The sequence below is a fragment of the Agelaius phoeniceus genome, chromosome Z, assembly GCF_051311805.1.
Source record: "Agelaius phoeniceus isolate bAgePho1 chromosome Z, bAgePho1.hap1, whole genome shotgun sequence".
NCBI classification, from domain to species: Eukaryota; Metazoa; Chordata; class Aves; order Passeriformes; family Icteridae; genus Agelaius; species Agelaius phoeniceus.
The window spans coordinates 51,376,661-51,402,764 of record NC_135303.1 but is presented as its reverse complement, the minus strand read 5'-3'; the positions used below and the strand labels follow the sequence as shown (position 1 = coordinate 51,402,764).

At 40.8% G+C, this 26,104-nt stretch overlaps 1 protein-coding gene across 2 annotated transcripts in view; it reads right to left on the bottom strand.

Moving 5' to 3' along the window:
• CHSY3 (chondroitin sulfate synthase 3) overlaps nucleotides 1-24,839 on the bottom strand; it is a 139,281-nt gene extending 114,442 nt beyond the window's left edge. The window contains exons 1-3 of one of the 2 annotated variants that reach the window (XM_077171469.1): nucleotides 23,883-24,839; nucleotides 21,986-22,269; nucleotides 19,914-20,033 (exon numbers count right to left, since the gene is read on the bottom strand). In XM_077171469.1, coding sequence (XP_077027584.1) covers nucleotides 19,914-20,033; nucleotides 21,986-22,269; nucleotides 23,883-24,597 — 1,119 coding nt within the window. In that variant the 5' untranslated portion in view covers nucleotides 24,598-24,839. The remainder of the gene's footprint in view (nucleotides 1-19,913; nucleotides 20,034-21,985; nucleotides 22,270-23,882) is intronic. The other variant, XM_054652553.2, reaches the window with a different exon arrangement.
• Between the last annotated feature and the right edge of the window lie 1,265 nt (nucleotides 24,840-26,104).

Here is a 26,104-nt window from a genome sequence, read left to right as displayed (position 1 = left end):
GATACTTACTAATTATGAACTGAGTCCACCAAAACCAAACTAATCTAATTATAATAGTTAAACCACTGCCAGTCAATTAATCTGATCATTTATGGAAGTCTATTAGAAACTAGAAGATAGCATCACTGAAGATCTATCATCAAAGAAAATGTCTATCCACCTCTGCTAACTGTTCAACAGAGTTTACTATTTCTCTATCTCTTACATACTGGCCAAAAGAGAAGGTTTATTAAGAGACAAGATGAAAACTTAAAACTATATAGGCTGTTTCCAACAAAGCTAAATTGAAGCAATGTATTCTTCAACTCTGTAATACCTAAATACTGCTTTTAGACAAACAATCTGTATTTTCATTTTAATCATAAACTTAACACATAACTTTTGACCAAATTAAAAAAAAAACAAACCAACATCTGAAAAAAACAACATAAATCCTCAGAATAAGTAGCAAAAAGGGAAACCTGATAAATTGTACAGAGAAACCTTATTCATTCCTGTTTAATTCTTGTTACAATAACAGATTCTGTATCAAATATTTAAAGATCCTGGGAAATTGCTGGATAACTACGAAAAGTGCTAGGGTGGAAGAACATTTAGAATTTAAGAACCAAAAGAAACACAGCAAGAGATGGGAAAATTTTCAACACTTTATCCCAGGGATCAGAAGAAATAATAAAAAAGAGCATGCAAATCATAAGCTAAGTTGTCATTCCACAGTAACACAGCTCATGAATGCTACAGGTTTGAGCTGCTTATCTTTGAATAAAGATAAACATGCTGGTTACCTTTGAATAAAGTATATTATGGTTTAGCTTTTAATAAAAAAGGATTCCTCATTGCAAAAGTAGCACATAGCCACATAGTAAAGCTTAGTCTATCAGCAAAGCTGCTGAAATCAAGACACTACTCACGTGGTTACAAAGTCTTCAGTGCTGTTTGTCATCCATACAGGTTTTTATACAGGGTCTCACTATCCCAGGGAGAAAGTGTTGGACTACAACTTTTCAGCAATAATAAAATTTCATGACAAATATAAAATCTATGGAAAAGAATTTTGGAACAAAAAGTTGGATGAAGAAATGACAGAATAAGTATTTACACACAGTCACAGAAGTACTTTTCCATAAGTAGCAAGTTCATTATATATGCATACATGTTCCTTTTGCACCTGGACAGAATAAAATAGCTGTTACAGCATGACAGAGAAATCCTGCACCTTTTAAATTACATCGGCTTGCATGTCAGAGGAAGTATGCTGATAACACGGGGTTACCATTAGTATAGACTATAAATACAAGGTGGAAATAAACCCTTGAATTAATCAGTTTTGATAAAGTAATCATGAAGCAGAAAAGTTCTCAGAGTACTAAATGTGCAATCACAATTTACAATTGACCAAATAATTGTGAGGGCTTTTTTCTTCCTATGCCTCTCAAGCAGATTTACACAAAACGACCCCAAGAAAGGGAAATATGTATGCTCTGCCCTTAAATAGTATCCTGATTCTCCTACACTTTGTGTGACAAAATGGCACAATGAATGTCTGTAAAAATATTCTATTGAAAGTCAGCCAGGGACAGAAATGCCACTTTGTGTCATATGTTCCCTAGATACTTTAAAATATTCAGATATTATAATTTTGAACCTAAAAATAAAACCCTAATACTTACGGAGCTGACAATTTTTGTATGGCAAATCATATCTGGGTTTTTTTGTTGGTTGGTTGGTTTGGTTTGGGTTTTTTGTTTGTTTGTTTGTTTATTTGTTTGTTATTGGGTTGGGTTTTTTTATGGGACAAATCCTGGGAGTTGCAATGTCAGAGGATTAAGAAAAACGCATTTAGAAAAGCCTCTGTTTCATGGTCATCCCCAATTTTTTCACAAACAAATACATGATTTTCCTTCTGTGTTACAACAAGTGAAGGACTGCTCAGATTGTGAGGACTCTCCTGTGACTAAGGAGGGTCTTGGAGGACGCCAACATAGGGGCTGAAGTGAGGAAAAACTACCATATACCAGTCCATGGCTGGTTGCACCTAGCAAGGCAAAACACCTTCTGGTCCCTCTCTGGCTGCCAAAAGGAAGGCTCCTGCCTTTTCCTTTGCATTCCTCAGCCAGCTGATGATGTATCCTAACACTTCCTAAAACTAACACATGCTGATGGAGAGTTTCCTCACAGTGCTTCCTCCCAAGGAGCTTTTCATGGTAGATGACAGGCATAATTGAAGAGTTGTGGACTATGACAGTAAGGAAAAATCAGAACATTCACAACTCATATGTCTCCACTTGGCTTTATAGCCTTTTTTTAATGAGACAATCATTTGCTTTCATGTTGGATTGCTCTCTCCATTATAATGCTCTTGAAATTTTGGGACAGAAAACAGACAAATGAACATCATCTGTCTAGCAAACATTTAAAAGAAATTACATTTTATTAACTGTAAGCAAAGAAGAATAACTAAAATTGATTATGATAAATCACCACACAATTGTCATATTATTTAAAGCTACCATCTTTAGGTGAACTACTAAGAACCCTGTAACTGTGTAAGCAACAGATGCTCAGAAGTCACTTTGTGTGGGAGCCTGTCCTGGAGAGGACAGGCCAGAGACTGGGCAAACTGCCACACCACAGACAACCAACATCATGCCTAAAGAAATTAAAAGCCACAACTAATGACATCTGAGAAGCTTATGGTGAGGAGCAAGGAACTCAGAAAGGAGTCTGGGACCAACTGGGAGTGGACATGCAGATCAACAGCCTGTGATCAACGGCCAGAGGCTTCTAGAACATTCTATGAGAGACTATATGTAGGTGTGTCAGCCCCACTTTGGAGTCTTCTGAAGCAGCCTCTTTATGTTTTGTTTTGCAGCCTTGTTTGTGCCCTTTTATTTATTTATTTAATAAATATCTACAATTTTGGCACTTCAGCTGTACCTGTTGTTTCCTTGTTGCTGTGCCATGTGACCACACCATCCTCAAGCTCCCGAGACCAGAGGCTTTCCCATGATCTCTGCAGATCCCTCGGGGTGTTGTTGCCGGCCCGTCTCCAGCCGCTCTGCTGCTAGCTGGGTCAGAGGGATCACCGGCGGCCAAATGCGCACCGCAACAGGTTTGCTTTTCCTTTGTTTTGTTCAGACACAACAGTCTGCAAAAACCACATCTGCCAAGCACCAGAATTTTACCTTTAGCTCACACTTGCAGAACTTTTTCTAGAATGTAGCATATTAAGAATTGAGCTGCTTTCCAGTAAGTTTACTGAAGATAACTGTTGATAGAAATGAAGAACAGTTTTCAGCTGAAAGTCTGTAGGAAACAACAGTATGCAGCATAACATACACTGGTTTAAAAATGAGATCTGTCAAAAAAATCACCAAGTAGAATCAAAAGGTGACTGAAATTTGATGTGAGACTGCCAAGGGGGCAAAACAGTAAATCTACAAAATAAACAGGAACATATTTTCCAGTCCTTTTATTTCTTTTTCTATTGACATTCTTCATAGGAAGAGAATAGACTGACCAAAACCAAAAAATATTTCATGCAAGATGGGAAGCATTCAATAGATAGAGGAAAAAAAATCCCATGAATTTGAAAATCCTGCCCTCAAACACAATATTGCTCCCCATGATCTAAAAGGCCTGTTTCAAATGGTAGGTACCAGAGCCTCCGCAAAGAGGTGCTCTTGACTTGGACTATGCATTTGGACATTGGAAGAAGACATCCAGTTTTATCCAGTGCCTGAAAAGCAACACCTGAAGGAAAAAATGAGCCTAACAGGTATTTAACATGGGCTAACTTCCACTTATAAATGATTACTGTAAGTAATCATTTATAAGGAGTCACAAAAGCTGCAACTTTATATGGTTTTTCTCCCCTGCTGCCCACTTAGACTGGACCCATACCAAAACTTTTACAGAAAATTAACCTAACCAGGTGTAGACCTAGCAGACCTAGACCTGGCTGTCTGACTTAGATCATGAGGTAACCAGGTGTTAAAATTGGGTTTTTCAGTCCAGCATTCAACTAGGAAGAAAGATACATGTGCACATTGTGAAAGTGAAGGTGATAAACAACATCATCAGCCTACTGCACAGACTCTGATGTGACTTGTTGATAGTGTAGATAACAGTGAAAGGCTACAGATTTATTGTTCCAAGAAACTGGAACAGACCAAGGATGCCTGAGTGCCAGCACTAAACCATTAAACTGGGGAGGGAAAAAGTAACACAAAACAACTCCAATAAAAGGAAACAAAAAACCAACCAAACAAAAAAAAGCCCCAGCAAAACCAACAACAAAAACCAAAACAGCAATAGTGCCAAATTGCTATAAAATATAACTTCATACATTTAAACTTACTCTCACTCTTGCATGTATGAATCATTGGTTTTTTTTGTAAATTTTTATTAATTTTGTGTTGATCTGGATGCCTATGACATAAGTTATAAAAATAAAAAATAATTCTAAAATTAATAAAGAAAACCAAACCAGGAGAGCCATTAAAAAAAAAATCTAGTTTTCTAAGGCTGCTCAAGAAGAGGATTTTTTGTTATAAAAACTGCAGTTGATTCAAGTGTCTTTTACGTTAAGTGTGAACCCTTAATGAATTGATTCTTTTAAGGAGTGAGAGCACATTGGCTTCTTCCATCAAATATATATCATGTCTTAACTAGTGCAATTTTAATTTTGCCCAGAACATCACATCATCACTACCACTATATTTTGATATTATTAGTATTTAGTAGTTCTTCCAGTTTATCCTTTCTTCATTCACCTACAAGAGCCCCAAACGTATCTCCTTAGATGGAAACAAATCATTCATGACCTCAGAAAGCCTCCCTCTGTTCTCAGCTCTAACAGCACTTGGTTCAAAGTCCTCAACTTCAAGGCCCTATCACAAGGCTATACATGTTACCCCAGACTGGAGATATTTGGTTCTATCCCTTCCTAGATGAGCATATTTTTTCCTTTCTCTCCACTTTCCTCTTTCACTCTCTCATTTGTCACATCCATCCCTTCTTACACAGGGCACAATGGTGAGACTGTTGCATGTTGTTCTCTTTTTTGTCTCTTCAAAACTCATAGAAAACTTTTCAGCTGAGGATCTGTTCAGGTATCCTCATTTTGCCCAATAAACACATCTCTTAATCTTGCCTTCCATCTTCAGTGATGATTGTGCAGATGTCCAAGCCATGCATGTGATACTCCCACCCTCCAACTCTTCAGGACTGCAGGGCTTTGCTAGCACCTGGCTTTGAGAGCATATACCCTCTTAAAGAATTTACTTTTTTCAGTACCTAAATTTCAGAAACACTTCACAATCCTGTTACAGAAACTCTGCAGCCAAGCCAACAGTATGCACTCACAGTTCACAATCCAAACAACCAATTTGGCTTTGCATACCGCCAATTATTTACAATGCACACACATTGTAAAAAAGTCACCTTGATGAAATTATAAACCATTTGAACACTGGAATATTTTCTAATCACTTGTGCAGAAGTCCAAACAGTTCAGCTCTCGAACAGGGCAAGAATCCATCCAGCTAAAAAAATTAACATTGTTGAGCTGGTTAATAATGTGTGGCAATACTGTAACAATTTTCAAAGAGATTTATGTAGGCTGACCATAAAACAAAAAAAGTTAGATGAAGATTGTCAAGCAGATTAATATGGGATTTCTTTGGGTCACTAGCTGCCAGAACCACTATTGGTATCTCTTCTAGAGGAAGTACTTCAGCAAGCATACTGTAGAGCTCCATTCTTCACTCTGGTCTGCAGGCATTCCCCAAGTGTGGATTAAGGAAAGTGAGAAATGCACCAGGTACTGCCAAGATCATTTCTTTCAATTATCTAATGTCTTCCAACGGTCTCCCATCCAACTGATTTTGAGAACTAACCATATTTAACTGATTACATCTGAAAGATTTAGAACAGAGAACATGGCTGCAGGCATTCAGGGAGACACACACATTACCAGGGTGAAAGCATTTTTATTGCTTAGTGATTTCACCATCTGGAGAACATTATGGTATTAACGTGTATGAAATTATTAAACATTAAAAATGCTTTCTAAAAGCTATTACTGCCCTCTTATTATGGAAAACCTTGAAGATGTGTCCCATGAAAATTACATTGTTCAGGTTTTGAAAATTTGTAACAAAGAATACTACATGTCATTAATATTTAAGAGCTGCAGAACTATGGTTTTTGAGTGAACAAAGAGGGTATATATAAAAAATGTTGTCTTATGAATTCCACAGCAGTTTATATGACCTTTAGCTACTGAAAAAGGTACTGAAGGTAAATAATAATAATAAAAACAATAAAAATACTCAAGACACAGAGGTGTACAGGAAGCCCCACGAAAACTGAATTTATCTTAAAATCTGTCTGGCGTCAAAGCAACACTTCAGGCAACAGCATTCAGCTGCTCAGCATTACGGGGTAACACAGAAGGAAGAAGGTAGAGCACATCTTCAGTGCCATTGTCACTGTGAGGAAAAACAACCTGGTGTCTCACATCCTTTCATTTCAGGATAGAGTGCACTACAGGTTGACGCAGCAGTAACTTACACTCCATTCAACCTCAGAGAATTACCTTCCAGTTGTTGCCTTCCTACAAAGCTAAAAAGCCTTTTAAAAATTGTAAGACTTTCTCTGGAAACATAAGACTATGAAGAAGAGGTAGTAGTCTCAACAAAAATGTATTAATTAAAAAATCTGAAGATCTGAGGAAGATAATACAGCTGAGAAGTGTCTGTGGACATATTTCTTGTTTGAAGCAAGCAACTTACTTAAAAGCTACTTTTTTGGGACCTTGGTGGGGGAAAAAAAGCTCAAAAACTACAGAAAAAAACATGCTTCTTCCTTAATAACCTTTGAAAGTGATTAATGTTTCATGCACTGAAAATGAGATCTCTCCTTTCTGTGTTCAAACCACTGAAGGAAACATTAACAGCACACATCATTCATTTAATACGTTTGCCTTGCACATCTATTTCATTAGCAAGATTTTTTTTCTTTTCATAGACAGATCACAGCTTATACTGAAACAGTTTCATTTCCACAGTAACACGGAGCAATTTTGTATGGTTTTATAGGCTTTCACATCACTTCAAAAGCAGAGGCAATAATCAGAGCAAAAATTTTATTGCAAATGAGACCAAGTGGCAACAGAATACAAAGGGCAAAGCTGCAGAAAGAGACAGAGGATGAAGGGAATGTAAGCTCTGAGCAAGGAGGCAATTTTATGGCAGAAAATAAGTCACTATATTCAGTATGTGACATACATTTAATTAAACTTTAAATTGAAGAGACTTCCCACAAAGTAGGCTAAAAAGATGTATACAAAGAGCAAGTGCAGCAAGGTAGGAAAGGAGACAAACTTTCCTTAGGGGAGAAATGAATCCTCTTAAACCAAACACTTTGGTGAGTTTCCTGCTCCCACATGGTTTTGTGTCACCCAAAAGTAGAATACCAAAAAGCTGCTGCAGACTATGACAAATCCAAGGGCTGCATCTCTCCTACAAGCCACAGGTTCCCTGCTACAGCTGTAAGTGGAGGACATAAAAAGACAGTGATTTTTATCAGAGCAAAGAGAGAAGGTGGACTGATTTCATCTCAGCTCAGAACCCCTCTATGGGCAGTAGCTTTAACACCTGCACATACTAAGGGCCCTCAGAGCTTGCTCAAGAGTTTTATGACTCTTCTCATTCTTTGAATGCCAAAAAGGCACACAACATATCTTCTCATACTAAAGGATATATCAGCATGTAACAAAGATCACTGCAAGCAGATTCCAAAGGCAGTTTTAGGTCTACAACTTGCATTAATTTATTCACTTAGGAAAAGCTAAGTTCTGCACAAGTTGACATCTCTCTTCCAAGAAAGCTGCCAGAGCTGGCAGGAGCAGACTGCTTCTAAACTGCAATGACTGAGCCATTTGTTTGGTATCAGTTGCAGGACTGGTGCCAACCTGAACACACAGACATGAACTAAACTGCCCAAGGAATATAGGCACACATAAGATTTAACACACATATATTTACTACTTAATACTGAAGTTTAAAAGCTCTGAAGAAGCATCAGGACTGGAAAAAATCCATGCATTTATGCAAGTCTTGTTTTCACAAGAACATGATTGCCAACCTAGCCAAAAACCTCTTTTAAAATTTTGTATATTATTTTAGGTATTTCAAGGAAATTGCCTCAAACTGTCACATTGAAAAGCAATGGCACACTCTTCTAGTGTTCGTCACATATATATACATACCTACATACACACACACACACACACGTGTGTGTGCACACGTATACATACACACTTCTTCAACCTTTATTTCCTTAAAACAATTAATTGGAATCTTCCACTTCAATTCTTCATGAATTAAAACATTGAGGAATAGTACACAGAGGATTTAGTTTTTCTAAATTGGGTACGAATTTGTAGCACAAAAGGACCTGTATTCCACAGTCAATATGCTTTAACCAGAAACATCAGCTCTGCCAGCAGACTCCAGTATTTGTTTGTTATTTGTCCTTGCTATGAAGGGTGCAGAGCAAAATGGGAAACCACTGTATGTTTGTCTTCCATAGATGTTCAGTTTTAGATCCACATAACAGATTTGAAAAACAAGTCCAGTGTTCAAAGATAAACCTTTGGGGGTTTATCATCTCCATGTTTATTTGGAGTCATTTAACTAACATGAACAGCAGAAAAGAAAATAGCAAATGATAGAGCATAAAGTTGAAAAACAGAACTTCCTTTTAAGATGCACCAAATTGCTTCCTTTAGTGGGAATCAAAGCCCTCAATAAGTACTATAGTGACTTAGGTCTTTGTGAAATGAAACCCTTCTTATTCACTAACCATTTGCCTGCCAGGAGGTACAAGCAGACTGGACACAAGGGCTGCGTTTTCCACATGGGACTTGATCACACAATAATATACATTTCCTCTCATCCTATCACAGCATCTGCCTTCGCTGTGGAGGCCACAGTGGGAGCCAGGAACATTCCCTTCACACAAGAAAAGGCCATTTTTTGGCTGATATTGCAACATAATGTTTAGGATGGCACAGTTTTCCAATAGCAACAGGATTAAACAATGCAACTACTATACTAGCAAATTTTACACAACTAGAATGTTCTGCCAGTCAGAAGTTCAGTAGGTGAAAACAGCCAAAGATGACACTGACCTGGCAGTAATTACCAACTGAAAAGTGGTGATGAATTTACATAGTGACAAAGCCTTAAAAATGATAAATGGAATCCAGAGCCACAGTAGCAAGGCTGAACATTGAGCACCACAGTAAAAGTTACACACAAGTTCCCACACATACATAATCCTGATCATACATTTAAGAAATAAATAAATAAAAAGACAGACTGAGGCAAATGAAATGAAGGGTGATTAAGGGAACAAGAGGATCATGAATCCTTATACCTCTTATCAATATAGATACAAGGGAAAAGAACAAGAGCTTTTTAAAGTAATAACAGCTTACAGAAGAAAAAAGGCTGCATATTTGCCTCAAATAAGTTTAAAGTGCTACTTATTGAGAAAACTGCATTTATACAACAACATTCTAGTGGAACAGGACAAGTAAAATGGAAAATCCTATTATTTTAGACAGAGTTCAATGTGTTTATAATAAACTAATGGTGGGATGTGTGGAAGGTATACTTCCTCAGAGTCTGTGAATGAATGGAAATTTCAATTTGCTAAATACAAGAGCATTGCCAGTTTATTTTCTGTATTGATTAATGGATGCCAAAACCTCTATTTAACATCTCTCATTATTATGTATTTTTCCCCAGTGCAAAAAGAGTAATAATTATACCACAAAACATGAAAAAAATCTTTGAACAGCTTATAAAAACAGAGTAACTCTTTACAATTCCATTTTATACTGCTCACTACAGCTTATTTTCCCATATAACTGAAATACTTAACCAAGGCATCTATTTTTGTTATCTATCTACATGGTCACTATGGATATGACAAGGGCAAAAAGTTACTTCACTTGTATAGGCTAGTATCAACTCTGCAGAGAAGGTTGGACCAAACTGACTAATATAATTAAAGTCAAACAGAAATAAATAAATAAAACTCAACAAGGAAAGAACAAATCCCTTCCTCCCCCCCACTCAGGGCATCATTTTTTTTCTTTATTTCAAGTTAGAAAGAATATAGAGTGTACCTACACTGAAGGTAACATGGCTATTAAAACTAGTAAAAACATATCTCGTTTGTTTTTGTTGGCCACATCACGGATTTATGATAGTACCCTCAAAAAAATTGTTTTGGAGGCCATTTCCAAGGAAAGCATTAGGTCCCCAAACGATGTTTAGCAATGAAAAATTAACAACAAAGTTTTTTACTAAAGTTATGAGTTTAGTATTAAATTAAACATTCCAATAAGCAACAGCAAAGTTCTTTTAAATTGAGATGAGCAGGAAGTTCCTCCAGTTCTGGACTTACCCTGCAGGAATGCTACTTCTGAAGCATATTTTTGTATAAAAAAAAAGGTACCACCAGCATTGAGAAATATGAAAAATTTGACTGTTCCTACACTCAAGAACATATTTTGACCTGATTGTTCTGAGGTCCTCAGTTAGATTTTTTGCCTTCTGAACTCAAGAAATTTTATCAGCGTTTTATCAACACTATACATAGCTAATGGAAATCCCATTCTGATCAATGTGGATGATTAAGTGCTTTCACATCACTAAGTACACTAGCAATACACAAATAGTGAGTGAATACTATAGAGTGAATACTATAGAAAATCACTGGCATATTTAACAGAAACAAAATAACATTCTAATGCTGGAGTCTCACATGAGGACAAGGGGCCAACATTATCAGCCAGTTCTAGGCGCAACAATTGCTATAGTAACAAACAGTCTCCAGAAAAAGTTAGTAACAAACTGACAAGTATTTAATGGTCTTTATATCATTATTCACTCCCCAAAGTGGAGTAAAAAGGCAAATGCCAACTTAACTGCAACTTACTTTAGCTGCGTTATACTTAAAAATGTAATTAAATACCTCTACACACACATATGTATATACACACATCTATAGACACAGAGAGAACTTCAACATCACGTCCTATTTGCCTATTTCATGAGGCAAAAACTCATGAAAGAAGTCCTACTTGTGTGGATGAAACCCAGCCACAAGCAGCTGATTCGTAATAGCTGTTTTCTAACTTGCCAAAGTCAAAGGCAAGTCAGTCTGTTACTCTAACTTACCTCCTTCCAGTATTTCCCTCTCCTGCTTTAAGCATTCACGCAGTCATAGAATTTTCAAGGTTGGAAGAGACCTTCAAGATCAAGTCCAACCATCCGTCCAGCACTACCACTGTAATCCATAAACCACATCACTTAGCATCAGATCCAGATGCCTCTTAAACACCTCCAGGGACAGCAACTGCACCACTTCCCTAGGAGTGATAACTTTTTTCTAATATCTAATCTGATTCTCCTGTCTCAGTTGAAGGCCATTTCCTCTGGTCCTACCACTGCAGGGACAGTAGAAGTGACCAACTCCCACCTCACTACAGCTTCCTTTCAGGGAGATGCAGAGAATGACACAGTTCCCCCTGAGCCTGCTCTTCTCGTGACCAAACAAACCCACCTACCTCAGCCATTCCTCATAAGACATGTTTGATGGTCCCTCCATGAGCCTTGTTGACTTTCACTGGACAAGCTCCAGCACCTCAATGTCCTGGAGGTGTCAGAGGGGCCAAAACTGGACTCGAGGTGCAGCCTCAGCCACACCAAGTACAGGAGGATGATCATACCCTTGTGCTGCTGGCCACACTGCTCTGGTTCAGGCCAAGATGCCACTGGCCTTCTTGGCCACCTGGGCACACAGTGGCTCACACTGAGCTGGCTCTCAACAAGCACCCCCAGGTCCCTTTTTGCCCAGCAGCTCTTAAGCCAATTCTCCCCCAGCCTGTAGTGCAGCAGGGGTTTGCTGAGACTAAAGGGCAGCACTTTGCCTTATTGAGCCTCATGGAGTGGTCCTTGGCCCACTGACTGAGTCTGCCCAGGTCTCTGTAGAGCCTTCCTACCCACAAAAGGATCAACACACTCACCCAGGAAATTCACTGTCTACAAATTTACTGAGGATTCCCTCAATCCCCATGTACAGACCATCAATAAAGATGTTAAATAGGACTGGCATCAAAATCAGGCCCAAGCAAGCAGAGCTAGCAGCCACCAAATGGATTTACCTCCATTCACAATGGTCTGGGCCCAGCCATCCAGTGTTTTACCCATTAAGCAGTCCACCCATCCAAGACATGAGTAGTCAGTTTTTCTAGGAGCAGTACAACTAAAGTAATAAAGTCACTGCTGTTCAAAACATTTTTCCAGCCATGAGTTAGGAAGTCAGACTGGGCAAGTTGCTAAGCATACTGCAAAAAGAATCTTAGCACACTCAAGGCTCTCTGCCCCACAAAGTCTTGTATATCTCACTCCCATGATAGAGTTGCTACCTTCAAGCATATATGTCAGCACCACAGCATGGCTAGGAATTTAAGAACAGAAAGGTGTTTATTCTTGGACTTAATAGACTAAAAACTAAGGGTAAGACATTTGGAAGAGGGGACATGAGCACCAGCTTCCTATGGCAAGGATGGAGCAATGCCCAATGCATAGGTTTGGTACAGAATTCTTTCTTGAAAGTAAAAACAACAATCATTTTTTGCAAGGATGTAACAGACACACTCCATAATTCTAAGCAAGCCTCAAGTATTAAATCCCACAAAAGAAATGCATATACATTTACATGTCCCTATTAGACCCTTCAGTACTATATTTTTAAAAACTATTTTGTACTGTTTGACCATATTTTCTATGGTAGTCAACTATGCTCAGTTAGGTGCAGTTTTTCCCCCTACCAAATGAAGAAAAAAGAAATCACGAAAATATAGAACAGATGCAGAATACTAGCTTCTGCTTTCATTCCATCTTGCAGGCCAGATTCATACCCAACATATTATTATTTAAAAACAACAAATATATCAAAAGCACATAACAAAACTGTTTAATTTGATGAGTTAGGTACTTTCCTAAAAGCTCAGTCATCACATACATTTTTTGTAGCTAAATCCCCTGACTTCTAGAACTCAACTGCACTTCAGTTGCAGCTGATAAAAAAATGGCATAAAAAGTCATTGTGTTTTGTCATGATCAACAATAGGAACTTGTGCAATTCTAGTAGGATAAGAGCTGGTCCATAAGATGGGCCTTTTCATGATGAAAAGTCATTATGATAATAGGTGTATTACAGTCTACAGCAGTAAAGAAAAAGCTTTCAAGGAAGGCTGAAAAAAGCTATGTTAAATTGAAGGCAAATATATATATATGCAGAACAGAAGGACACAGATCTAACCAGAAAGATAAATTTAAATCAAACTGAAAGCTAAATTCTTTAGCTTTACAGTAGAGAGTCTGCAGCAACCACTTGGAAGCACAGCTTATTCTCCAAAGGACTTTGATGCTCTCAGAAGCTTGGTTATCACCTAGGCACAAGCTTTAAACATGCGTATGCACACATGCACATTTCTGTGCGTGCAGAGTTACAGTGTATGCCTCATGTAGCAGCAAAGCCCACGTATATTTCCACTGCCTTGCAGCCACATATACTGCTAAAGAAATGCTGCATTTCTTCAATGCATTTGTTTGTACACCATGAGGAGCTCGTTCACAGATGCTGCACTCAGAAAGGACCCCATGAACAAGCACTTCTCTTATAACAGCAAACGCAGAGTCAAAAGAAGCAGTGTCCCTGGTGATCAGATTTTTGTCCTTCAGATGTTAACTCGTCCCTGAAATATTTGTAAAAAATAATAATAATTAAAGAAGAAAAAAACCCAAAGGCAAAACAGTTTAGGGACTCAAGTGTTTTAAAAGCATAGCAGAGTACTTGAAAGCACTCCTGAAAGCATAAAGGCCTTCAAAGTAACAAGCACATACACACAAGAAAAACCCCAAACCAACCAACAAGAAGCCTACCATCCTATTTTAAACTTATTAAAATGAACAGTTTCCAGTTTCTAAATAAAATAGCACAAACCAAAAATTAAAACCCAACAGACAACCTGTCCAGTCAGAACTTCAGGTTTCAGCTTTCAGTATTCAACTGTATGGTTAAACCAACATACTACAGAAGACTTATTTTAAGCCTCTATTAAAATATTTTTAAATGTTCATCTTACTAAAGGTAAAACTTCAACAATGTGTTGAAAGCGTATCTCAAGAGTACTACATAAAAGATAATGCAAATGTAACTCAACACCACTACATTTCAAAAAAAAAAAAGCTAACTCCTTTCCTAGGTTCATTTTAAGACTAAATCATACATAAAACAGCATTCAAGAAGCCTGTATCAGCTACCAGGCTGCTTATCCTCCTCCAGAATGTCCTAAAATTATACCTCTAGTTCAAGATGTTCTTTATTTTCGAAAGTATATGAGGGCTTTAAAAGATTTCTTACAGGCATGCCAAAAATCTTTGCTTAGAGTAATACCCAGAAGCTAAAAATATTGCAGCAAGGGTGGAACTACACATTTATTTGCTCCCCAGCTCCAAATATGTACTAAAAAGTGACCAACCTGGCACTCATCTTGAGCTTAAATCAGTACCCGACACTGGTCTGATGGAATAAACTCCTCAAAGCTGGCAATTCTTGCTACAATTTTAATACATGAGGTACTTCAAGTATTTTGTGTTATTCCATGCAATGAAGTAACTAAATAAAAACATATTGCAGAGAATATGGTACAGCAGCATATGCTGATGATGAGTTAATATATGCCTTCTCACATAAGAACTGAAAAGAGCTGGCAAGCGCTTTCGTAATGAGAAACATAAATAAAGCAAGAAGACTTCAAATGATCCAGCTACATTTTGTGCCTCGTTGTCTACCTGAAGAAAACTCCCAAGGAAAATACAAACTGGAAGAGTAGCTAGGAAGCTTATTCTTCTAAAAAAAAGACATATCCTACTGTAGTATTCCACTAGGTTTCAAGAGTACATTTAATAAGCTTTTATTTCAAATAATTTTTGTAACTCCCTCAGTTTACAACTTCCAGCCTCTCTCTTTTGTAAGCATTTTCTATTTAAGTGGAAATATGTCTTTTGATCTCAAAAGATGTGAAGCTGGTAAGTCAAAGTCAGGAAAAAGTTATCTCTGTGAGATTTTTCTGAGTTGGGTTGAGTAGAGACACAAAGAATAGTCCAGAACAAGTAACAAAACCCATCTACACTGGGGGTCAGGAGGGAGCAGGAGGAAACAACTTGTGGACTGTCTGTGTCTGAGAAAACTAAACACACTTTCAGTAACTCTCTACTATTCCATTTCAACTAACATTAATCTTCAGAAAGGCTACAGTAGGACAGTTTAACAAAACTATTAGCCAAAGCATGACCAATTACCACAATCAGATCTGTACATGTAAAATACAGTTATTTTAGAACTTGTAGGAAAGAGAAAACTTTGAAAGCATAGGTAGTTCTGGAAATATCTATAGAAACAAATGCTTCCTGTGTGATTAGGTTTACTTGATTTTAAGATAAAGTAGAAAACTTAAAAAAAATAAAAGTAAACATAAGTGTTTCATCTTGCTTTGCTTCACAAATTCACTTAAAGTTGGCACTAATGCAGTTATTCATCTGTTATTCTCATTCTAAAAATCAAGGTTATTCCTTGTACAGTAATAGAGCACTGTAAAGACTGATGATCTGATGAGTTTAAATGAGGTATGTCTACAACAGTTGTGCCACGATTGCATCAGCTCATGACAAACACTCTTTGAGTTAAACACTTGAATACCTAGACTTCTGCAGTAGACATCTGTAGAAATACCACCTAGATATATACAATATCACAAAAGTCTTGAGAAAATACTTCCAACAAAATTACAGCAAACTTGAGGGAAAAAATCCAACATGGTTAGCTTTAAACATTCAGAGACACTGAGACATGGGTCAGGATACCCATATGCAGAACTAAATACACATTTCTAATAGTTTAGGAACTTTTTTTCTTCTTGTCTGTGGGATCCTTTAGTAAGTCAAACAAGAACTTACTCTTAGAGGAAAAACTTTTAAATACTTGCTTTAAGAATATTCAAACATTTGCAACTGACTCAAAAACGGTTAGCTAGCCATTCAGTCCTCCAAACAAAGGGCTGCTGTTACATAAAAACACATTGGAAGGAAGGTGTAGCCATGCATTTTTCATACCAGGGACATGAAAATATGTCCCAGAGTCTTTCAGCAACTTGGTAACTCAGCACAAAGTGTCACAATTACACAGCTGTAAAACTCCAAAATGGCACAAGTAATATTTCCTCTTGGGGCAGGGCAGAAAACACAGGACACTAAACCTGAAACTAAGACAGGAATGTAAGAGACCTTAGCACTCAACCAAGTGAGAAACGGCCCTCCTAACTTGGCACCATGTATCAGATGCCCTCATACAGTGGACTACAGCCATAGGTTTGTGTGTTCTTCTGCACATCTCCATGGTAGCTATGGGAATGCTATCCATCACAACAAGGATGCCAGAAAAGGTAACTCCAGCTCTTGCTGTTGTGCTGAGCCACACGAGAAAACACCTATGACTCAGAAACATGCAACTATCAGGAATGATTCTACTTTCTCACCATGATTTTCCTCAACTTCCCAGCCAAGCTGATCATGACAGGATCAAGAAGAGCTTAGTAGACAAGGAATCCCCAGGATTCATGAAGACAAGAGAGGCAGGGCCCTCAGGCCCTCCCCAAATTCTCCACATAAAAGAGCAAATGAATGACGGGAGGTTATGTAGAAAGCCATAGGAAAACAAAAAAGCAGGAAATCTGCACAGCACAGTCGCGCTGGCAGCTCAAGTGAGGACCAGGCAGAGGCACACAGGGCAAGAGCAACGACCCAACTTGGAACCATGGTTAAAGCAACAGGATATGCATTTAAGGATTTACAGTTTTTTGTATCATGGACACACAGAAACACTATACTACAATAGTATGATTTTTCTAAATGGGTGAGAATCACATAAAGTAAAGAAATTCGATATGTACAGTTGACATCACTAATCAGGTAGATGTTGGTAACAAAGAGTTAAGGCAGCACACAAGCAATCCTGTATCAGAAAATGTCCATTTATGCAAGAAGTTCTAAGGCCTCTGGGATCATCTGATTTCTCTTCATATACACTAAGAGACCCCTACTGCTGGGGTCTGCTCTTATATGCATTTTTATCCTAGGATCACTGATGTTTTCTTAAAATATTGGCTGCATTTATGTAACTACCTAATGTCACTGTCTGAATTCAACAACTTAACCGGGGGTGGAGCACTGCTGCTTCAAGACTGATCATTTCAGTACCCAATATGAGCAAAATACCATCCTATCATCAAAGGCACCCACGCCTCTAATGCTTCTGTTTGGTGCTGGGTTGAACTCAAAGCTTAGTACTGATCTTCACCAAAGAGAGAGATAAAGCCTCAAATGACAGATTAAAATACAACAGGAAGGAAGTCTTAGACTAAAACAGAAAATATAAAGTATTTTTAGAAGAAGAGACATAAAATGGTTTACAAAGTTCTAGTACCACCACAGACAGTCAAAATACCAATGCACTGTAAAGGAAAAGTTTCTGAGTACACAGCTTGATCCAAAGAGGCATTTTCCCATGACATTTACTGCAATATTTACTGTAACTACTGGGAATCAACAACAAATAGGATAATAGAGAGCTTTTTACTAGAAGAATGTTGCAGTAATGAGACTGTATTCTATGGCTGTCCTTGAATTTTGGAAATGAAGGAGAAGAAAACAATGGGAAAAACAGATATATCATTTATGTGGACTACTTATATGTACAAAGTATCATATTTACTTTCAACATCAACCTACACAATACCAAAGGAACACTACTGTATTGGATGCTTTGGAGGAATGTAGTTTCTAACTCTAAAGTGAACACAGCAAGATAATCCTTATGAGTCTCTTCTGCCTTAAGATACTACTTGATTTTCATCCAGAGAAAGGGAGAAAAGGCTACAAAAAGAAAAGCTTTGCTAGCATTTGAATATATGGTACAAATACATCAATGAATTGTCTTTAGACAATTTTTATGCTGCATTTGACATTTTTTATTTTCTAAAAAAACACATTCTCTGATAGTATTTACACCCTGACAAAGTCTTCTTCAATTGTTATCGCTACTTTGTTATCGCTACTTATTTCATACACAGCATTTCTTTTAGTCATTTTATGGAACTACACTATTTGATCTGTTCAAATCTCAGGTTATAAATTACAAAATGGTCTTCTGAAACCCAAAATATATTTTTTAAAGCCGGGGGGGGGGGGGGGGGGGGGGGGGGAAGAAAGGGGGAAGGGAAGAGAGATAAAGCAATCTGACCTTTATTTCAAATCGTCCTCTATACTCAAATCCCAAAACAAGGAAGTACACAGCATCTTAGCTTTTTAGCTATATTTTTGTTTTAAAATAATAGAAAACATATGACTCACTAAAATCAAGCTAATTTCTTCATTCCTTTAAAATAAAAACATTTGAAAGCTTCAAAATTAGTGGAAGAGAATGATAGCTTGAAATATAGATTCCAAAAACAAACCAAAAAGCCTGATTTGGGGGACAGAAGATGCTATGACCTTACACAAATGAACAGACTTTTTACAGAGATACTTCGGACAAATTTGTCGGGTTTATTATACCTCAATCATTACAGCATCATCAAAACTAAGGGTAAATTAAAACATAATTGAAAAAATATACCAGAACAAGGGTGGATCTTCTGTAGAAAAAAAATGATCCATCCAAAATACACTTCTAGCAGATACCTTCTCATGAAGCGAGGAAATGGACTAGATTTAGACTACATTCAGCTGTTGCTTTCAGACAATTTGAATCTAAGCTGCTGCCAAGATAGCAGTTCAACACTTTGCTAGTCCTTTATTCCTGTCTACGACAACCTCTTTTTCTCCTGATGCTTATGCTCAGCAAAGGGGATTCTCGCCTGTTCCAGCCCGACACAGGGCTGCCCAAGTCCAGCAGAACAGGACAGCAACCAAAAACAGACACTAACTCGAGTGTCCTCCTCCTTCTGTCCTCCATTTTTCACAAGGACCCTAAAAACACTGTCATTAGATTCCCACTCTTAGCAATCTAATGACTAATTCTTTATTTGGAGTGTAGGAGCCCCATCAGCAGACACAGAGAGAGGCTCATCACCTCAGTCATGAGTCACTTAGTACATGGGAGTCCCAATCTTTAGACCTGGCTTCAAATCTGGCAGAACTAGAATTTAACTCTAGAAAGCTGAAAAAATAAGAGTGGCTCACTGTAGGCCTACAAATATCCTCTTATTCATTCTTGCAACAAAAAGTAAAATAAAATTTAAAAAAAAACCAAAATTTAAAAAAAAAACCAAAAAAAAAAACCCACCAAAAAAAAAAAAACCAAAAAACAAAAACGAAGTTGTTACCCTCTTCTTGTCAGCAAGCATATTATGCATGTAAGTTACCATATGCTTCTGGCTAGCCCTAAGTAGCAGCAGAACAAACTCTGACAGGCAGCCAGTCAACTACACCAGCTAAGCCACGCAGCAAAGATCAAGCATTTCAGGTTTTTTCAGCAACTCTTTGACTTTCTGATCCAGTTCTTATAAAAGAAATCTAGTAAAAAATGAGGCAACAGTGATTCAACTCTTCCGGAGCTAAAAAGTTCCCATGAATTTTAATGTAACTGTTTCCAGCTTGCATTGGTCTTCACAAATACATACAAAATACAAATTATTTATCTTACTAAAATCAACTAAGTTCATAATAATCTTGCAGCTCAACAGGACTCAGTTTATTACTTACATAGAACAAGTGGACAAAAGTGCAACTGGCTATACAGGAAGTCCTGGTCCCAATCGTAGATTTTGTGCACATGTATCTGAAGGAATATTCCCCTTCTAGCACATAGAGAGCATTTCTGATCTAACACAGGAATGAAAAAGCACACAGAAACAGTTTCAGTGCCCCAGGGAAAAATATCACTCTTTTCACCAAATAATCTAGCAATCTGCAACACACAGATCTGCTCGGGTGGAGTATCATACTGTTGTACAGCACAAACTATGCCAAAGCACAAATGCAGCTTCTCTTTCCAGACACCTCATTTCACTCCTTCCCATCTAAATAGGTTTAATGCTGGGATAACATCCTAAGCAGCTTTGTCTTAATCATCTGCATTTTCTCAAGCAGCTTCTGCACTGGCAACAAAGATTCTTCAGAATCAGACAAAAATACTGGTCAGAAAGTAGTGGGGATTATTGCAATGCCCAACACATTTTTTCTTTTATTCTCTATTACACAGACCTAGGTCCTTCAAGAGCAACTGACAACGAAGACTGGTGTCACTCTATTCCAGAACTCATACAAGCATGAGTTTTTTTCAAAAAGTTTGTTTTCAGGTCTCAATCCTACCATGAAAAGCTGAGCTTCTGGGCAGACATATAAACCAGTCTCCAAAACTGTATTTTTTTTGTTCCATCCCCCTTAAGATCAGTGCTTGGAGCCAACATTTCCTGACATTCAACATCAAAATACATTATAACCATGGTGACAATATTATCAGTTTTCTTCCACAGATTTCTCCCCAAGTCAAGCCGTAAAAACAAAACCAAAACCCCTTCCATGATACAACTGTCAAGGCAGAATCTTAATGCTGCCACCTGATACAGATCAGCAAGCATCACACGCCCATAAGGGCTGGAAAATAGCTTTGTACAGATACAGACACAGCCCAAACACATCAGAGTGTACAATTAGGCTGCAGATGTACCACGCAATTTGGATGTCAGATCAGGAACCACCGGTCCTATATAGTTCTACATGGATTTCCATCAACACCAAAAATGCCTTCCCTTCTCTGCCAGAGCCACAGGTATATTATTTCACAGTAGCATTTACAACACATAATGAAATAGGCTCGATAAGCATCTTTCTATTATGAAGTAGATTTGCCCCTCTAAGATTTCTACCTAATTAGTACTCAGCATGCCGCATTTTCTTTTGTTCACCTGTTTACATCCACTGAAACCTACAAAAGCATTTATAAATGCTCACCTTTTCCTGGGCCATTCAGAAAAACACTGTTAGACAAATTTTTTTTTTCTGACTTTTTGACACTAAATACCACATAGCCTCTTTCTGTGGCCCATTTAAATGGATTTTTCCTGATTAATGGAGGGAGTGCCACAAGAGCAAGCACATATTAATATTAAATAACTGGTAAAAATAAGTGAAATAATATTTATCATATTAGGTTTCACCCTTTACCCTTTCTTGTAGTTGTATGCTCAGCCTATTTTTATCTATGAAGATAGTCGTGCAAATAAAAGTACAAAAAAAAAACCAAACCCAGCCAAACAACACCTATTTCTGCTTTTGTAAATAACAAACTTGAGTAAGATACATCTGAGTAATTAAGAAAATACAGACCATTCCTCAAATGCTACAATGTATTTTAAGAGACTGAGATGCAAAGCAAACAGATACGCTTCATGCTTATCTAAACCTGAAAAGATCTGCTTAAAACAATCTTTCATGAGCAATATATATATCAAATGCAACAGCTTCCTGTCAAGGATTGTTCCGAAACCCTCTAGGTAATACTCTAGCAACTTACAGCATAGCAACGCTTACAACATGGCCGCAGTAAATTGTCACGAATGAAAACTGTAAGACACAAGTAGAAATAAATACGGTAACAGCAATATGCTGTGAATGATTTCCTCCCTTTTTTCCTTACAGTCTGTAGTTCACATCCTGATGCAAGCACTGGAAGATAATTATGGTGGAAAGAGATTGCAGATACAGGTACTTACCGTGCAAGATGAAAAACTCTGTAAACAAATAGCACACTGCTAATTTATACCGTCACTTACCTCATAGGACCAAACGCACTGAGTTCCTCCAAACCTCCGGACACACCTGCCCACTTCCACATCTTCATGAGTGGTGTACATTTCTCGAAGGCATTCACCTATATGTGGCACCATCCTCCGGAGAACTTCCCGGCTGAAGATCATTCCTGGCCCTCCCATGCAGAAATTTTCTCCAGGCTCCAGCCCGAGTTTTCCGAGTTCTTCAATATTACCCAGACCAGTCTGCCCCAAATACAGAGGTTTACTGCTGTTCAGTGAGCGAAGAAACTCCTCCAATTTTTCACCTGAAAAAAAAAGGACAAGATTTACTGTTATTTGTCTGACTACTCTGCCAGCCATCTCTTTTCCTGTACTTCAAAGTTTTATAAAAATGTAACAGGTATCTGACTCAGAGGAAATGACTTCCAAAGCAATATCCCAGACCTCACAGAAAACATCCTTGGACAAGTTAACAGGGTTTTTTTAATTAACATTACAATGACATTTTCCTTCCAGCCACAAGCTGGAATATGGTCAGAACTTAATTTTTGACAGTGAACTTGTTCTGTTCAAACAATACTGATGGAAAGCACTTGCTAGTATAGAGGTCCCTAAAGTTGGACAATTTGGACACTATAGTTCCAGGCTGGGAAGGAAAAGGAGTAGATGGGAAATGCCAGATAAGATTTAATACATTAATTTTAGAAAATACCAGAGCCAATCTAAATTAACTAGGAAACACAGGTTTGATTACAGACTAATTCTTGGAAAGAAAATAAAACTCTTGTTAGTTTCAAATAGTTCCAGTGCTACAGTGTTTATCATCACTTAGCTAGTTATTTTTAGGAAACTTTAATATTTATTTGAAATTAAAAGTTTCTGGATTGATTTAGTTTGGTACCACGTAATCAATTAAAGACAGGTTCAGTACTCCCATCGAAATGAGCTCAAAGAAAACACAACTTTAGCCTGCAACTGAATGTATACACATACATACATGTGTAAGTCTGTAAATATTTGACAGGTGAATGACAGCTGATGAGCAGGAAGCCTATTAAACGATTCGAAATTAAGTGACAAACGGGGAAGGGTACAGCTACCGCTAATGAACTTACAATAGTGTAAGCAACCAATCTCACAACCTGGGCTTACGCTTTCAACTTCAGCTTCCCTTTCGTAAGCGCAGGACACGGCACAAACAATGCTAGCCTCAAGCGCAGACCAAAAGGAAGAAGGCTGCAGAACATCACGTCCTAACGGTGCTGTGAAACTCGCACGGGAGCAGGGCTGGTGCTTCCCGGTGCCGCTCGCTGCACTCAACAGCAGCTTCACTTGGAGCCCGCGGCGGCTGCGCCCGCCCAGCCCAGGGTCTAGGCAGGCGGGGAGCTGGTACCGGTGACAGCAGCGCTTCCCAGGAGTCCCGCACCGACTCCACCGGGGGGCCGGGGCGCGGCACGACCGCCAGACACCCCGCGGTCGGGTCGTGAGTCCTGCAGTGCCCCGCAGCCCGCCGCGCCCGGTCAGACCAGACCCTCTCCGCCGGACCACGGCGGAGGCTTGTCCGCAGGATCGCCACGGAAGCGAGGGCGGGGACGGCACAACCGGGACCACACGCCCATCCAAAGGACCGCTCACCGAGCCCGGCGCGGTCCAACCCGCAGTTTTGGCTCTCCAGTGAGTCGCGGCCTCCGCAGAGACGGCCCGGCCCGGGCACGCCGGGGTTCCCTCAGGGATGGGGCGGCTCCCCGTACCCCGCAACCTGGGGCTGGAAGCAAACGCCGGCGGGGCGGTGGCAGGTCGAGGCGCCCCATGCTCTCCCCGCCCCAGGCGGGAACCGACCACAGGGGGACTCCGACGGGCTCCCAGACACCGCTCCCCTTCCTCCCTGCCTCCCGCCGGCGGGATGCGCCCCGGTCACCTTTTATGTAGACGTCGTCGTCCGCCCGCATGAACCACTCGTACTTGTCCAGGTAGTGGTCGTGCATGTACTTGATCATCATGAAGGACTTCTTTTGAGGCGGGTAAGAGTCGTCCACTCCCGGCAGGGCAACGACGGGCAGCGGGGGCATCCCGGGGGGCGCGGCGGAGCCCTGGCTGGAGAAGAACTCCACGCGGCCCGGCACCGAGGGCGCCCACGTCCGCTGCGCCGCCACCGCCCGACTGCCCAGGTACTTCTGGGCCGTCATCACCCCCACATAGAGAAAGTTGCGGGGCTTGGTGCAGCCCTGCGCGCCCCCCCAGTCCCCGCTCCCGTTGTGGCTGCCGCCAGGCCGGCCGCTCCGCTTCTCGCCTCCTTCGTCCTCCTCCTCCGGCTCCCCTTCCCCGCCGGCAGCGGGGCTGGAGACCGTGCCCTCCGCCGCCGCCGGCGGCAGCTCCCAGGGGCTGCTCCTGAAACTCGTGCCGCCCAGTACCGCCGCTGCCCCCGGCGGCGCCTGCTGCCCGCCCGCCGCTGCCGCGCCTCGGGCCGCCCCCGGCCCCGCCGCGCGGCCGTAGTAGGAGCAGAGGCTGGCGCCGCGCCGCTTCTTCTCGCTGAGCTCGGCCACTCTAGGGGCGATGAGCCAGGAGGCGGCAGTGAAACCCAGCACCAGCCCCAGCACCACGCTCAGCCAGGGTCTCCGGGATCGCGCTGCCATGTCGCGGGAGGGGCGGCTCCCGGAGCAGCGCTACCGCCGCCGGCGTCCCGCCGGAGGCGACCCCCGTCCCGCGGCGGCCTCAAGCGCGGCGTCTCCCGCCGCGGGTCTCTGCACCCCCGCGGCGGCCCCGGGCGGCTGCGCTGCTCCCGAGTCAAACTTCTGCGGGCGGCAGGGCGGCGGAGCAAGAGCGGCGGCGCCTCCGCTCCGCTGGCACCTTGTCCCCGCCGCGGCTGGTCCCTCCCTGCCCCTCCCACCGCTCAGCCTCCTCCGCCCCGGCCGCCGCGCTGCGCCCACCGCTTTCCTCCGTGGCTGCCGAGCGCCTCACCCCGGAGAGCGCCGCTGGTGCCCCAGCTGTGGCGGGGAAGCGGCGGCCGCCGCCGCCGCTCCGGAAGGAAACGATTTTTTTAGATGCCTCTCGCCGATCACCCGCGCCGCGGCCTCGACACCCGAACCGGCCCCGCCGCCCGCTGGCGACCCTCCTGCCCGCTGGGGCGGGGGCAGGGCCGGGGCCGCCCGCCGGGCAGTGCGGAAGGCTGGGGCGCGGTGGGGCTGCCCCCGGCAGCCTCGCTTAGCTCTGGATGCCCCGGTGCGTCCCGGACCCGCTGTAGTAGCGGGCGAGGCCGGGGTCTCAACAGCGGCCGCGGCCCGGCACCATCCGAGGGCGTTCCGCCCGGTCGTCTCCTCCAGAGATTGTGGAGAGCAGATCGTGGAAGGCACCCGGTCCGGGGTGTCGTGTCGGGAGGAGAGATGCCCTCTCCGCTGCCTCCGCTCTAGCCTCTGCCTTCTGCCCTCGACAGTTAACAACTCCCCTGCTACAAGTGCCTTTTACTGTGGCGTGGATTCCCACGGCCTGAGTACATAATTATTTTAGTAGTATTAGTATTATTGGTATTGTTAATATTGCTTTGGTTCTCATGAACTCCAAGATCCTGGAGCATTGATTCCTCATCCTCCTGACCTCTGGGTAACCTCGGTGTAACAGCGATGTCCACAGTCCAGCATGACTGGCAGCAGCAATTAAACGTTAAGGACACTGTGGATACAGGGACAGTTTTAATTCTGAAGTTTAAGGTTGCCTGCATATCCTCCATATTTGTATGCATCCCTTATTTAATTGTGCAACATGTCTATCTCCAGCAAAAGGCATAAATTGCTCTTCACATCCATACATCTTTTCACTGAAATACATCAATACAACAGATCCAGTAACATATATTTAATAGTTTTCAGCAAAACCACCCATTTTGTGGCTTATCTGTGATGTTGTCTATCACTTCTCGTGACTTTATCAATTGTTAGACATATGTCAAGGTGGGAGGAGGAGTATGGAGGCTGGTGGTCTGTGATGTTAGTAAAAGTATGCAAATAGTGAGAGAAAAATGTCAAGCCTTTTTGGAAAATGATACCGCTTTACCCACCTAACAAAACAAGTCTACTTTCCATAGTCTTTAGCTGTGAAGAGGTCACTTATTGAAGTAATTTGCAGTTTTTCCATGTGACTGCCCAC